This window comes from Vanacampus margaritifer, chromosome 18 (assembly GCF_051991255.1).
Source record: "Vanacampus margaritifer isolate UIUO_Vmar chromosome 18, RoL_Vmar_1.0, whole genome shotgun sequence".
NCBI lineage: Eukaryota > Metazoa > Chordata > Actinopteri > Syngnathiformes > Syngnathidae > Vanacampus > Vanacampus margaritifer.
Window position 1 is genome coordinate 16,668,107 of NC_135449.1, and position 14,936 is coordinate 16,683,042.

Genomic DNA, 14,936 nt, shown 5'->3' on the forward strand with positions numbered 1-14,936 from the left:
AACAGACTCCTCCTAAAGATATTATCTAATCGTCTTCAAACTTTGAGCGTTTTATTTCATCAAACACTGTTGTAATGTTGATACGCTTCTGGCCATGGAAAATTGTGCCAATTTTGATGCGCTAAACATGAGTGAAAACATGATTTTTTAAAATATATATACTGTATGAACGCCTTCATCGGACACGCAGTGAGAAAAGGCGCACAGAGGTGGAATTTCAGAGTAGCGTAACTCCAGCCGGAGGCCGGTGCCTCTGCCCAGGTGGCCGCTCATACTGTAGCATTTCTTAACTGGATAAGCATGTCGGGCATACCACTGGCTGCCCAGAGAAAGTGGGCGTGTCAGCAGGAGCAGTACAGGGGTGGTCACTCAATTTGGTATGTATCTACCATCCATCTTCTTGGGTTGGGAGGAGCTGGTGCTTAGAGAGCCGGAATTAGCAGGAATGCTTGGGGATGGATACATGGAGCAAAACACCACTTTTTGGGGGTGAGCAATTAACTCATTTGCTCCCAAAAAACGTGTAAACACGTTCTATTTTAAATATTGCCATGGTCCCAAAAACGTATTGTTTTTTATGCTAGACCATACAGAAGGCTTTGATGCAGCTTCTGACCTGAATATGTCGTTTAAAGCAATGATAGTTATTATAAAAAATGGCCAGCAGGTGGCAGCAGAGTATAAGAGATCAACCAGGGCCATGTTGCAACAAGCTGTTTTCCCCAGTGTTTTCAACAGGTTTGTGAATAATGATGAAACTTAGCTATATTCCAATGCTAATCGCCGGAAACGGAAACAGATACAAATATACTTTTTTTTTCCTGATGAAGAAGAGACTCTAATCTTTCTTCCTTGTTTATATAGCAATAAAAGACAATATTCTGTGGGCCTTGCAAATTCAGTCAAAATCCAGTAAAACATCCGGGAGCGAAGGGGCTTGCTTCAGTGAAAATGGCTGGGTGAGAATGAGTTAACATTTTAACATGGTTAAAAGCTAAAAAATAAATAAATAATAAAAAGTACATTTCGCATGATATGGGCCCTTACAGCAATGCTTCTCAAGGGTTTCACATAGAGATGGAGTCTCGCAACTCTTTAGACTTTAGTCGCTATTTTTTTAGACTTGCAAGTAGCCTTGACTTGTCCACAAAAGACTCAGGACTTGAATCGGACTCTTCTTTTGGGACTCGTGAACATTACCTCTTTTACTACCAAACGTTATCCAAAAAACAACCCCTACAGTGCCAGTCAATTTCGAGCATTTTAACTCATATTTCAAGGCAAACAGAATATTGTGTGCTGTCACTACGTAAACAAGGTCGCGTTCCATTCTTTCATTAGAAAAAAAAGTATGTTTCTACCTTATTCCGTTCTTTAGTAATCACCATTTGAAAATAGGTAATTTGAGTGACATTGAGCAAAAAATGAAAAGATTAGGAGAAAATAAGCTTTTTGTGAAAAGATACATTTTCTGCACAACAGTGACTTTGACACTAATATTTTTTGCTTAGTGACGCTCTGTGAATTAGATTTAATGTTGCAAACACTTTGATCATTCATGTCATCCTTGAAAACATTCTATTTCCTAAGATCCGCCATGTTTTCATATAATTTAATACCCTGGGAGCCCATTGAAAAGAGATAGAATGATGGCCATAGTTAGTGGGTGTTGTTGGATTTTTCCAACCCATTCACAAAGCAGCGCTGCACAAGACGTTGCACTACTCATTGAGAAAAAAAAACGTAGTTGACGTCAATTGACATTATTGCCGTTATACAGTGGGTGTGTCCTTAACATAAACATAAATTTATGTTTTTGGCAGTAAAAGAGTTAAGAGTCTGTAATAAGCGGTTCAGAAAATGGATGGATAGATGGTCTCATTTCCTCTCCTTACTCCCTCTTTCTCTCTGTACCATTCCGTGCGCCCGGGCAACGTTCAAAGTTAATGACGTTAAGAAGACAATTGTGGCAACACACACAGAATTACCAGCATGCCAAACTTGGGGCAACAGGCTGCTTGCAGCACTGCTGTTATAGTTTTTGCTTTTCAAGACTTTATCCAGCGAGTCTGACTCTATATCAGGGACTTGGACTTGTCTTGGAATCATGGTCAGGGACTTGAGACTTGACTTAGACTTGGAACCTAAAGACTTGAGCTTGACTTGGACTTGTTGATCAAAGACTTGGAAGCTAAAGACTTGAGACTTGACTTGGACTTGGCCTGAGGGACTTAGAGACCCAAACCACCAGCCGAGCAAGATTTTTTTTCTTCAAATCTCATTTCGAAGAAAAATAAGAAACTTTGATAGCAAACCATAGATGATGGTCTAAACATGTGAAAACTTGTTAAACTTTGCACACATTCATATTTTAATCTGTCACTACTCTAATGTGGCCAGGCCTGTGAGAACCCTTCAGAGCTGCTTGCAGCTCTACTAATAATTTGTTTTTATAATTATTGTTATTTGTAAAATATGACGCAGACTAGCCCCCTTTTACAAACCCATCTATTGCAACATATAATTATATTTGTGGTATTGATAAGAAAACTGTATTTTGCCTCTGTTGTGACTTAGATGAATATCAGACATTTGTGACCATTTTGTGCTGAAATTTCAAAGGTTTTACTTTTTTTTCTTTACAACTCTATACTCTAAAACTTGGACTCACACACATAATCCCCATTTGCTATTTGTCTCGACATAAATGAACACATGATTAATCAACTCGAATTGATTACTTAATGTACTTTTGCTAAAAAACAAAAAAACAGATATAGTGCTACACATTAGGAATCTAATTTGATCAAAAGAGTAAATGGTAAATTGAGTGCACTTATGCAGCACTTTGCACCATACACAGTAATTTCTGTAGAGTAAATTTGACTCTATTTAGAGAAAAAAAGAATTGAAAAAAGATAAAAGTCACTCTAGGGTTGAACTCATGACCTTCAGCTTGGGAAACTGCCACATTACCACTTGAGGTATGCCCCTCCTACTGTTTGCTTATCTCCAAGAGGAGACCAAAAATAAAGTTAGGAAGATTCCATCTGACGAGCGATATATATATATATATATATATATATATATATATATACACACACACACACACACACACACACTTAAGTTAAAAAAAAGCTTAAAATTAATATGACATAAAATGTGCATGATGCATAAATGTCAGCATAACACTGACCGCAAATGTATGATAAATGCAAATCGCACCGAATGCTCAATGCTATCTATTTTCCAGTATAAAGCGCAGTAACTGCTATATGGTGTGGGCCGGAGAGAGTTGCAGTCCAGAAGGAAGCGGTAACAACGGTTTAGAGATTGGATGTTTGATTGACACATCAAATGGACTCCTGTCCTTTACCGCTAATGGCAAAGAGCTCAGCACATACTACCAGGTAGGCTATGTATCTCAGAGGGTAATACATGTTATACCCAAGAATCGTCATTAATGTTCATTCTTTTAATTTGGAATTAAATTAGAACATGGTATGAACATTATGCAACTGAAATGTTCTTCGGACTAAAAGTTTTCTATTTCAGGTGGAGTCCAATACTAAACTCTTCCCAGCCGTGTTTGCAAAGGCTACGAGCCCCAATGTCTTCCAGTTTGAATTGGGGCAAATAAAGGTGAGATGGATACATACCTGTCTTATGGTGTACAGTGAATTATTGTTGCTTTTTTAGCTTGGTCCCTGTTAGGGCTGGACCGGCCATCGAGCATACATGGCAGATGCCCGGTGGGCCGGCGTCTTCTGGAGCTGAGACAGTGCTTTTTAATCATAATTTTCCTCTATTTTACCCCATGAGACTGGCCCTCAATTTAGAGGGACTAGTCCATTAATCTATTGGGGAATATAGACAGCAAACTGAACCAACATCAGCCAATATCAGTGGCAGAACTATGTGTTAGGCAGGGATGGTCAGGAGTCAGTCCAGGCCAGGGCGGCGGGCTTAAGTCAAAAAGCCATGACAGATTTTTTTTTTTGTGCCCGTCCAGCTGTGGTCCTGGTATTGGAAGCTGACTGTGTTTCATAACTCTCTGTGCCCACAGACCTCAATATTATTTTGTCGTAATAGTATAATAATAATATAATATATATACAGTATATATATGCTGTCAACAATAACATTGTTAAAAAATATTTATTTTTTATGTATTTTTTTTTATTTTTTATTTTTATTTTTTTATTAAACTAATTTAAAGTGCAACAACAGAGAATCACTCCAAAACAAACAACACAATCAACCCAAAAGAACTTGAAGCAGGCAGCACGATTTATGTGTTTGAGGCAACTTGAGTGGGGTGAGCAATTCGCTCAAGTTGGTAAATTTGAACTGGAAGTCACATATTAAATTGTGAAAGCCAATCGGCGTTGAGAATGTACTTTCTACATCACACACACAGCAACATATAACAATAGCACTCACAGAGCTTGGTGAAAGAAACTTCTTCTTCTTTTCCTTTCGGCTTTACCCTTCAGGTGTCGCCACGGCGAATCAGTTGCCTCCATCTAACCCTGTCTTCTGCATCCTCTGCTCTCACACACACTACCTTCATGTCCTCTTTAACTACATCCATAAACCTCCTCTTTGGTCTTCCTCTAGACCTCCTGCCTGGCATTTGGAAATTCTGCATCCTTCTGCCAATATACTCACTATCTCTCATCTGGACATGTCCAAACCATCTCAGTCTGGCCTCTCTGACTTTACCTCTAAAGCCTCTAATATGTGCTGTCCCTCTGATGTACTCATTCCTGATTCTATCCATCCTGGTCACTCCCAAAGAGAACCTCAGCATCTTCATCTCTGCCACCTCCAGCTCTGCCTCCTGTCTTTTCCTCAGTGGCACTGTCTCCAGACCAAACAACATCGCTGGTCTCACCACAGTTTTGTAAACCTTTCCTTTCATTTTAGCTGAAACTTTTCTATCACACCTGACACTTTTCTCCACCCGTTCCGGCCTGCCTGCACACGCTTCATCACTTCTTTTCCACACTCTCCATTGCTCTGGACTGTTGACCCTAAATACTTAAACTCCTCCACCTTCTTGGTCTCTTCTCCCTGTAACCTCACTCTTCCACTTAGGTCCATCCCACACAGATAATCCGTCTTGCTACGACTAACCTTCATTCTCCTCTTTTCCAGGGCAAACTTTCACACCTCTAACTTCTCCTCAACCTGTTCCCTGCTCTCACTACAGATCACAAAGTCATCTGCAAACATCATAGTCCATTGAGATTCCTGTCTAATTCCTGTCTCATCTGTCATCCTGTCCATTACCATAGCAAAAAAGAAGGGGGTCAGAGCTGATCCCTGATGTGGCCCCACCTCCACTTTGAACTCCTCCGTCACACCTACAGCACACTACACCACTGCCTTACAGTCCTCATACATGTCCTGCACCACTTGAACATACGTACTTCTCTGCTACTCCAGACTTCCTCATACAAAACCACAGTTCCTCTCTGGGCACCCTGTCGTAAGCTTTCTCCAGATCTACAAAGACACAATGCAGCTCCTTCTGACCTTCTCTGTACCATACTGCTGCTCACAAATGTTCACCTCTGCCCTCAGTCTAGCTTCAACTACTCTTTCCCATAGCTTCATTGTGTGGCTTATTAGCTTTATTCCTCTGTAGTTGCCACAACTCTGCACGTCTCCCTTGTTCTTAAAAATGGGCACCAGCACACTTCTCCGTTCCTCAGGCTTCTTCTCACTATCTAAGATCCTGTTGAACAACCCAGTCAGAAATTCTACTGCTACCTCTCCTAGACACTTTCATACCTCCACAGGTATATCATTGCCTTTCCACTCTTCATCCTCTTCAATGCCCTTATCACTTCATCCTTACTAATCTTTGTTACTTCCTGGTCCACGACAGTCACCTCTTCTACTCTTCGTTCTTTCTTATTTTCCTCATTCATCAAATCTTCAAAGTACTCTTTCCATCTTCGCATCACACTACTGGCATCTGTCAACACATTTTCATCCCTATCCTTTATTACCCTAACCTGTTGCACATCCTTCCCATCTCTGTCTCTTAGCCTTGCCAACCTGTATAGATCAGTATCTCCCTTCTTACTATCCAACCTAGCATATAAGTCATCGTAAGCCCCTTGTTTGGCCTTTGCCACTTCTACTTCCACCCTACGCTGCATTTCCCTGTACTCCTGTTTACTTTCTTCAGTCCTCTCAGTGCCCACTTCTTCTTAGCTAACTTCTTTGTCTGGATCCACTTCTGCACCTCCCTATTCCACCCCCAAGTCTCCTTATCTCCTTTTCTTCCTGATGACACACCAAGGACTGTCCTACCTGTCTCCCTGATCACATTTGCTGTAGTTGTCCAGTCATTTGGAAGCACCTCCTGACCATCCAGAGTCTCAACTCCTTCCTGAAAGTCATACAACACTTCGTTTTTCAGCTTCCACCATTTCCTCCTTTGCTTTGCTTTGTCTTCCTCACCACCAGAGTCATCCTACACACTACACTCTCACCTACCACTACTTTGCAGTCGCTGATCTCCTTCAGATTACACCGTCTACACAAGATGTAGTCTACCTGTGTACTCCTACCCCCACTCTTGTAGGTCACCCTATGTTCCTGCCTCTTCTGGGAAAAATTATTTATTTGCTCTTCAATGTTACAAAAATATTTTAAACAAAAAAGGTATTTACAATTGTTAATATTTTAAGCTTTTATTATTTATTTATTTGTATTATATATATATATATATATATATATATATATATATATATAAGTAAATAATAAATAAAAGCTTAAAATATTAACAATTCAATTGTAAATACCTTTTTTGTTTAAAATATTTTTGGAGCATTGAAGAGCAAATAAATATAATAAACATGCATTTATTATAATAAACATGCTTTCTTTATTAACATTTGTACACATACTTTTACATTATTTTAGGTAATAAATTAATTTCGTTTATGTGTTAATTCTAAATTTGGTGTATTTTTTTCCCACAAATCCATACTATTTGTCAGTCCACACAATTTTTTGCACATTCTTGACCAATTTTAAGTGTTGAAAATGCTTTGTTCTTTTTGTTAATGCATTGTTTATAATGGTTGAACAAACATGCCGTTTCGGGATCTTCTGAAAAATGGTAATTTTGGAGGTACGAGAATTCCACGCAACTGCAGAATATGTATTTGCTATTATTTTTTCTTTGCTGTACTTTAATGTCCATAGCTAGGTTGGCATTGCAAACAGTGGCGACTGCTGGTCATTCAATTTAGGGGAAGCTCTTTAAAAAAAAAAATTATGTCTCAGACAGATCATTTTATCATCACGCAGTCGCCGAATGTTCCACCACTGTTCCATAAAACCCATAAAACAGCCCACTCTACGAAGCAGCGGCTGACTGTGTAAATAAATAAAAGTGTCGTGGCATCGCAGGGATGAAGTTGTGTCAGTTATTTGTGGGAAGTAGCTGATACTGAACAAAAGTTTAAGGTATTCTAACGCATAATGAATTGTATACAAGGCCGTGCATATTTGATCACTTTCTTAATTTTAGGGGCAGGGGCATTTAGGGGAAGCTGAGTTTCCTTTGCAGTCGTGGAGCAATCGCCACTGATTGCAAACAATAATCTGTTCTCTGTTCTGCCTTACCTAGATTTTAAAAAGTAAGTAAAAAATTAGTAAAAAAATAAGACCTCAAAAGACTTTGTGACACATGACATTTACATTATATTTATTTTCCCTGTTAGAATGTGATGCCCCTGTCAGCTGGTTTATTCATGAGTGAGAGGAAGAATTCAGTCCCTCAATGTCCTCCACGGCTGCATGTCCAGTTTCTCACTCCTGTATTATGGACTCGTGTTCCCAATCACTATCCCAAGGTAATGTTTGTTGTTATTCTGCCTGTTTTTATTGAATGCCATTCTCTGTGTGTGCATACTCATACCAATAATTATCTCCACAGGTTTCAGTGTCCCGAGTGAATGACCGACATGGCTGGCTGGTCCAATGTAATGAACCATTGCAGTTTTTGACTCTGCACATACCTGAAGAGAACAGGTTGAATGCATGCGTCCACTGTCGCTTTCTTTACTCATATGTACTTTGATACAGTCCCCTACTCTTTCATTTCTCATTCAGTCTTTGTGTTTCATTCAGGTCACTGGATGTCCTGGAGCTGACAGAAAGGAGAGACTTATTAAAGTTTCACTACCATACCCTCAGACTGTATTCTGCAATCTGTGCTTTGGGAAACAACCGCGTTGCTCACGCCCTCTGCTCCCACGTGGATGAGGCACAGCTTCTACATGCTATAGAGAATAAGTATATGCCAGGTGAGTCTTATAAAAGTCAAATTGTAAAGTAGAGCTTTTTATTCGCTCATTCAGTATTTGCTTTCAAAAGGACAAAATATGGAAAATGTATTTCAGACCCATCAAATGTGAAATTACACAGTGAGCCATTCAAAAGTTTGCTGAATTTTGACACCACTATTTACTGTGAAGTTCTGTACCTAGTCAAAGTGGCATAGTAGCTCATTAGCTAGAGCCAATTAAAGCATCTGAAACAGTGTCTGTTAAGGGGTGGCCAATGAGAGCGATGGCAAGATTGGTTGGTAGTCAGCTGAATGGCCAGTAGTGCCAACTTAATGGCACATCTGGCCCAGACCGGTCTCCTATGTCGGGGACCCTGGCTCCAATGCCAAGTCAGATGTCATAAACACTAGCACACCTGTGAGCCTTTACAGGATCAGGAGTAGTACTGATTTAATGATATCCAAACGTCATTACATCACAATATTGTGTTTTTCTACATAATAACATCAGTGACGGCCATGTCATTGTCATGTGCTCCTCTTGGCTCAGCAGCGCAAAGTATCTTTGTCAGTACAGTACAGTAATTCACTATGCTGTGTTTGGCTGAAGTGAAAAAGTGAGGAGAATAATTCCAGCATTCCCACAATTAAAATTAAACTGCAGTAAAATAACTAACCTTTAGAGGGTGCCAGAACTGCACAAATGGAATACACCCTCACCTTTTTCACAGGGATGCTGCTTTTAATATCGTGAAATGACGACAATGATATTGTTGCAATTTTAATATTGTGATATCCTGATATTGCCATTATCGTTACATCCATTATCAGCAGTGTAGAAAATAAATGCATGGATGCTCTATTTGGTTGGCAAATTGAAGTCTTATGCCCCAACTCTTAATATGTTTTCTGTGTGACTTAATTTCAGGTTTGCTTCGTGCAGGCTACTACGACCTCTTAATTGACATCCACCTGAGCAACTATGCAACCACTCGTCTTATGATGAACAATGAGTACATTGTTCCTATGACTGGTGAAACCAAGAGTATAACCCTTTTTCCCGATGAGGAAAAAACACATGGTGTGCCTGGCATTGGGCTCAGCACTTCCCTGAGACCAAGGATGCACTTCTCATCCCCAAGTTTTATCTGTGGTTCTGGATCATCATCACGTACTAATTTCAACAATGGCTCAGAAGCAATAAATTCCTGCCAGTACAGCCCAGAATTCCCCTTGGACATACTAAAAACTAAAACAGTTGAGATGCTGACAGAAGCAGTATGTGAGGGCAACATGCATGTAAGAGATCCCATTGGGGGCAACACGGAATTTCTCTTTGTGCCGCTCATAAAGCTTTTTTACACCATGCTCATCATGGGTGTTTTCCAAAATGGAGATCTGAAGAACATACTGCGACTGATTGAGCCATCTGTGTTCTCCGAAAAATGTGAAGAGCAGGAGGAAATGCATAGGAAGTTGGAAAAGGACACAGCGAAGAGAAGAGAGGATGAAGGAAAAAGCGTACCAAATGAGGGTTTGTTGCAGATGAAACTGCCAGAGCCTGTCAAACTTCAGGTAATAACCATTCAACTGCAGTTGATTGTTCTCAATCAGGATGATGTATATTTTTGTATTATCTAGGTATGGTTTTGTGCATGCTGTACAAGTATCTACAGTTTAACTTTTCTACCTCATTCAAACAATTTCCAAATAATTGAGCCATAGTTTAGTAAATGTAAAGCATCTTAGGAAAGAAGGTAAAGGCCACAAAATGGTGAAACGTTAACTCCTCCCTGATGCTATTGACATGAATAACATTCAAGGGGCCATGACGGGAGAAGCGGCTGCCCATATAAACTGCTAATATGTGTCATGCATTTTTTGTGTGCCATAGATGTGCCATGTTCTTCAGTATCTGTGTGACTGCCAGGTGCGTCATCGTATTGAAGCAGTAGTAGCCTTCTCTGATGATTTTGTAGCCAGTCTCCAAGATAACCAGCGCTTTCGCTACAATGAAGTGATGCTTGCGTTGAACATGTCTGCTGCTCTCACTGCCAAGAAGACCAAAGAGTTCCGATCTCCACCTCAGGAGCAGGTAAATTACTAAAGCAAAGACCTGGCTTGAAGATCTACAATGCTCTTTAAAAGTATTAGAGAGTGATTAACGATGTCCAAAGTTGTAATGACTAAGTATCACCACTAAGGGTGTTAAAAAAAATTGATTCGGCAATATATTGTGATATTACAGCGAGCAATTCTCGTATTGATTCAATATGCAGCCGAATCTATTTTTAAAGATCAATTTTTGATGGAAAAATTCAACAAAATGTCTTACTTAGAACTAGGTTTTACGCTTGAAGCATGGAAGAATGTTATATTAATGGAACATTGAGCCTTAAAATTTTATTTCAATGCTGTTCACACATAAAACAGATTGCAACCCGTTTGTTAACTACAGTGGCTCACAGTTATAAGCTTGAAGTATATTTTCATACAAATCTTGCAGTGCAAGTTTACTGATTAGTATTTTCTAAATTTGAGTTAAAAAAAATCACAATAATTGACTTATAGATTAGCATCAGGATTAATCTGTGTCGAATAGAATAGGGAATTATGAATCGTGATACAGATCGAATCGCAAGGTCTTAGACAATTCACACCCCCTAATTATCGCAATTAGGGGTGTCAAAATTAGTGCATTAATTTTGAGTTATTTAAAGTTCCTTTAACACCACAATTTTTTTTAAATGCGCGATTAATAACCGCCCTTACTTGGAAAGCCTGTACTGGGGAATTCCAGAAGCAACGCAGCAGACATGTCCACGTCAAAATTTAGCAGTAATACATTTAATAATAATGCATATATTTGTGGAGACTGGGGTCAAGTTGTATTTTCCAATTTTAAAAATGTGCAGAATTTCACAAGCTACTTCAAGTTAAAGATAGCTCTTAGTGTAAAAAGAAAAGTTGTCAGTCTTACAAATGTAGTTATGCCATCTAGTGGCAGAAAAATTACCTGAACACAAATCAATATCACACTCGTTTTACATACATCTTTTTAATTTTAATAAAATTTTATGAATTGTTATGACATTACTGTATCAATAACTAAAAGATGATGCCATATTTCTATAAAAAAAAAATCCACTTTATATTGAGTATGAAAACTTAGGGAAACAAATATTGTACATTTAATAATAATAATAATAATACATCGGATTTATATTGCACTTTTCTAGACACTCAAAGACGCTTTACAATGGAATCGATACATTATTCATGCACCGACACATTCACACTGTAGTGGCGGTAAGCTACTTAACTCATTCACTCTCAGCCATTTTCACTGAAGCAACCCCCTTCCCTCCCGGCTGTTTTACTGGATTTTGATGATTTTTTTCAAGGCCCACAGAATATTGTGTTATTTCTATAAAAACAAAGAAAGATTATAGTCTAAAAATATAATATATATTTATATCTGTTTCTGTTGTACGGCAATTAGCATTAGAATATCGCTAAGTTTCATCATTATTCACAAATCTGTTGAAAACACAGGGGAAAAGAGCTTGTAGCAACATGGTCCTGGTTGATCTCTTATACTCTGGCCACCTGCTGGCCGTTTTTTGTAATAACTACCATTGCTTTAAGCGATTTCTTCAGGTCAGAAGCTGCATCAAAGCCTTCTGTATGCTTTAGCATGAAAAAACGTATAAATACGTTTTTGAGAGTGAATGACTCCCAAGTCCTTCAGTATTAAAAAACATATTTAAACGTTTTGGGGATTGAATTAGTTAAGTAGCCACAGCTGCCCTGGAGCAGGCTTACGGAAGCGTGGCTGCCAGTGTGCGCATACGGCCCCTCTGACCACCACCATACAATCGCACCATCCATACACCAGTGTGAGTAGCACTGGAGGAGATGTGTGTGAAGTATCTTGCCCACAACACGACATGACTCGGGGAGAACGGAGATCCAACAGCCGACCTTCTGGTTACTGAACAACCGTCTCTACACCCTAAGCCACAGCTGCCACATGTAGAACAGATATAAAATTTGTGATTAATCGAGAGTTAACTATTGAAGTCAAGATTATTTACGATTTAAGATTTAACCGCTTGACACCCCAAATCACGGTCTGAACCTCAGGATACGATAATGATTACAATATTGTGGAAAGGTTGGCGATATTATAAAAGAGCTCACGATACTATATAAAACCTCACCTATCGTAAAAATAGGTTCATGTCATTGAAAAAGCACAATTTTGTGTTTTTGTATGTAATATTATCAGCGCCAAAGAGCTAAAGCCGTGACAGTATGTTCGCCACTCTTTGCCATCGAGTCCGGGTAGGGAGCAGGCGATCCACAGGCGAGTTAGCTTCGGCAAGCTGGCAAAGGTACGGCTTTGGCAGGTGCAGGAAATCTAGAAAAAGAGTGGTAATTACAATAAAGTACTGTACTCAAAGGCAGGCAACAAGCTGGATGCAACTGACTGTGTGACAGAGTTGACCTGGCGCTGAAGTGAAGTCCAAGGCTGGCTTTTGATTGTGATTACATGCACCTGGCTCCTGCTCCAGCTGTGTCTCCTCCACCTTACACAGCAGTGTGATTTTCTCACGCACACATACACACAAACAGGGAACAAATGGGCAGGACTCATGGGGAGGAAGCGGGGGCCCTGACAGCTTGAGAGACTATCACAAGAGGGTTCTGATGTCCGAGTTGAGGGTGGTGTTTACATCTGAAACAACTTATGCCGAGCTCATACACAACTTTTTTAGTTCACAACAGTCGCAACGTCAGATCACCAAATACATTTGTTCTGGGTCTTGAAACGGCAGAGTGGCCACACTACAAATCTAACACCTGCCCGATCATTGCGTCGGCACATGTTAGGGAGGCGGGGTAAAAAGAAAAGAGCCGACAGGGAAACAATTTGTGGGCATGCACACAAGTGCGTATTCATGCCGGAGCTAGCTAACTAGCTGGGCAGGAACAACGAGCACATTGAGCATTATCCTAGCTCGACACAGTGGAACACAACATCCATCCATCTATCTATCCTTCCATCCATTTTCTATAATTTATCTGGAGTCGGTTTGTGGGGGAAGCAGCGTTCCAAGCAAGTTCCTAAACTGTTCCCAGGCCATCTGGAAGCCTCCTACCGGACATGCCCAGGCCACCTTACCAGTAAGGTGTCCAGGAGACATCCTAACCAGATGCCCAAGCCAATTCACATCAGTCTCCTCTCATCAAACGCCACACAACACACAGGCCGCCATTTATCCTTAGCTATCCAATGCTACTGGACCAAACTGATCAACAAGAGAACAAATCAACGTATTGATCAACAAAGACTATAGGGAAAATGAACAACAATCAACAACTTGATAACCCACACAACTAGACATGTGACAAATTACCACTTTGATTATCTGTGTCCTATTGCATTCTGGGAACGGGAATTAATAAGCTTCGGCTTCATCCCATCAACCCTTTTTCTTTTTGGGTATAATTGTATGTGCAAAGTGAATGTTGTGAACAAAACAAACAAAACAAATAACACAACACAACAGCAGACTAAAAACCTTTGCAGGGACGGATGGAAGGGTTGTTTCCAACAGCGGGATAATGAGACGTAGATAACGTGAGATAACATTACTGTGGAGCCAAGTTCTGGAATGTACCCGCACGATATCTTGGGCAGAAAAGAGAGTTAGAGTACGCTAATCTGGGAATGACAAGCGTTTCACTCAATCATACTATTGGTCAATGCCAAGGAACCAATCATAGGAGGACATAGGACATGCCACACTACAGTATGTGGCAAGACAAACAAGCAAACATTCTGACATGTCAGATTTTCAGTGTCATGATCGTGAAGCATTCCATAGGCCAGACAACCAATCGTTGAGTATGTCACATACAGTACACACTACACAGGCTATTACGCATTCAACTCAAAACCAGCCACAACAGTGAACATTTGTCTGTTGGGTCAAAATCAGGCTACATTCATGTAGTCTGACCTTGGCATTATAGGATAACACCTTTAGTTTGAATCCACCACTGTTGTATGCAAGTAAAGTACACTGGTACCTTGACTTACGTGTAGTGTTGGGCAGTAGCAGCATTACAAGTTGTGTCGTTGCTAGGGATGTAACGATATCCAGACATCACGATACGATAAATATGATATTGTGGGGAGTTAGGCGATATTAAAAAAAACTCACGGTACTCTATAAAAACAAACAAAAAGGTCCCCATTTGAAAAAACAAGCTCTATGTTTTTGTACATAATTACCAGCAATGACAAAGAACTGGGCTTGTCTGTGTTCGGGTTGCTGGTATGACTGAATTATGGGAGCGATAACTGCTGCAGTGACCAGAACATTCTTGATTAAAATTAATGTGCGCTATTAAACTAACCACTAGAGGGTGCTAGAACTACACATATGGAATTACACAAATGGTGGTCCGTCATTCATCAGTGCCTTTGGCCCATTTTTTTCCCAGCCGACCCAACCTGTAATTGTTGGCCCGCCATTTGATTTTACGCACTTCGTCACCGCTATTAGGACTGACCGACAAAGGTCTATTCAGCATTTGTATGTGCCCAAAC

General features: G+C 40.0%; 1 protein-coding gene across 2 annotated transcripts in view; it reads left to right on the forward strand.

Annotated features, from left to right (window-relative positions):
• The window catches only part of ryr2a (ryanodine receptor 2a (cardiac)), a 233,607-nt gene that overhangs the window by 107,848 nt on the left and 110,823 nt on the right, over nt 1–14,936 (forward strand). For both annotated transcript variants that reach the window (XM_077550282.1, XM_077550284.1), the window contains 7 exons: nt 3,254–3,410; nt 3,556–3,642; nt 7,749–7,880; nt 7,964–8,058; nt 8,158–8,333; nt 9,243–9,889; nt 10,209–10,409. In XM_077550282.1, coding sequence (XP_077406408.1) covers nt 3,254–3,410; nt 3,556–3,642; nt 7,749–7,880; nt 7,964–8,058; nt 8,158–8,333; nt 9,243–9,889; nt 10,209–10,409 — 1,495 coding nt within the window. The remainder of the gene's footprint in view (nt 1–3,253; nt 3,411–3,555; nt 3,643–7,748; nt 7,881–7,963; nt 8,059–8,157; nt 8,334–9,242; nt 9,890–10,208; nt 10,410–14,936) is intronic.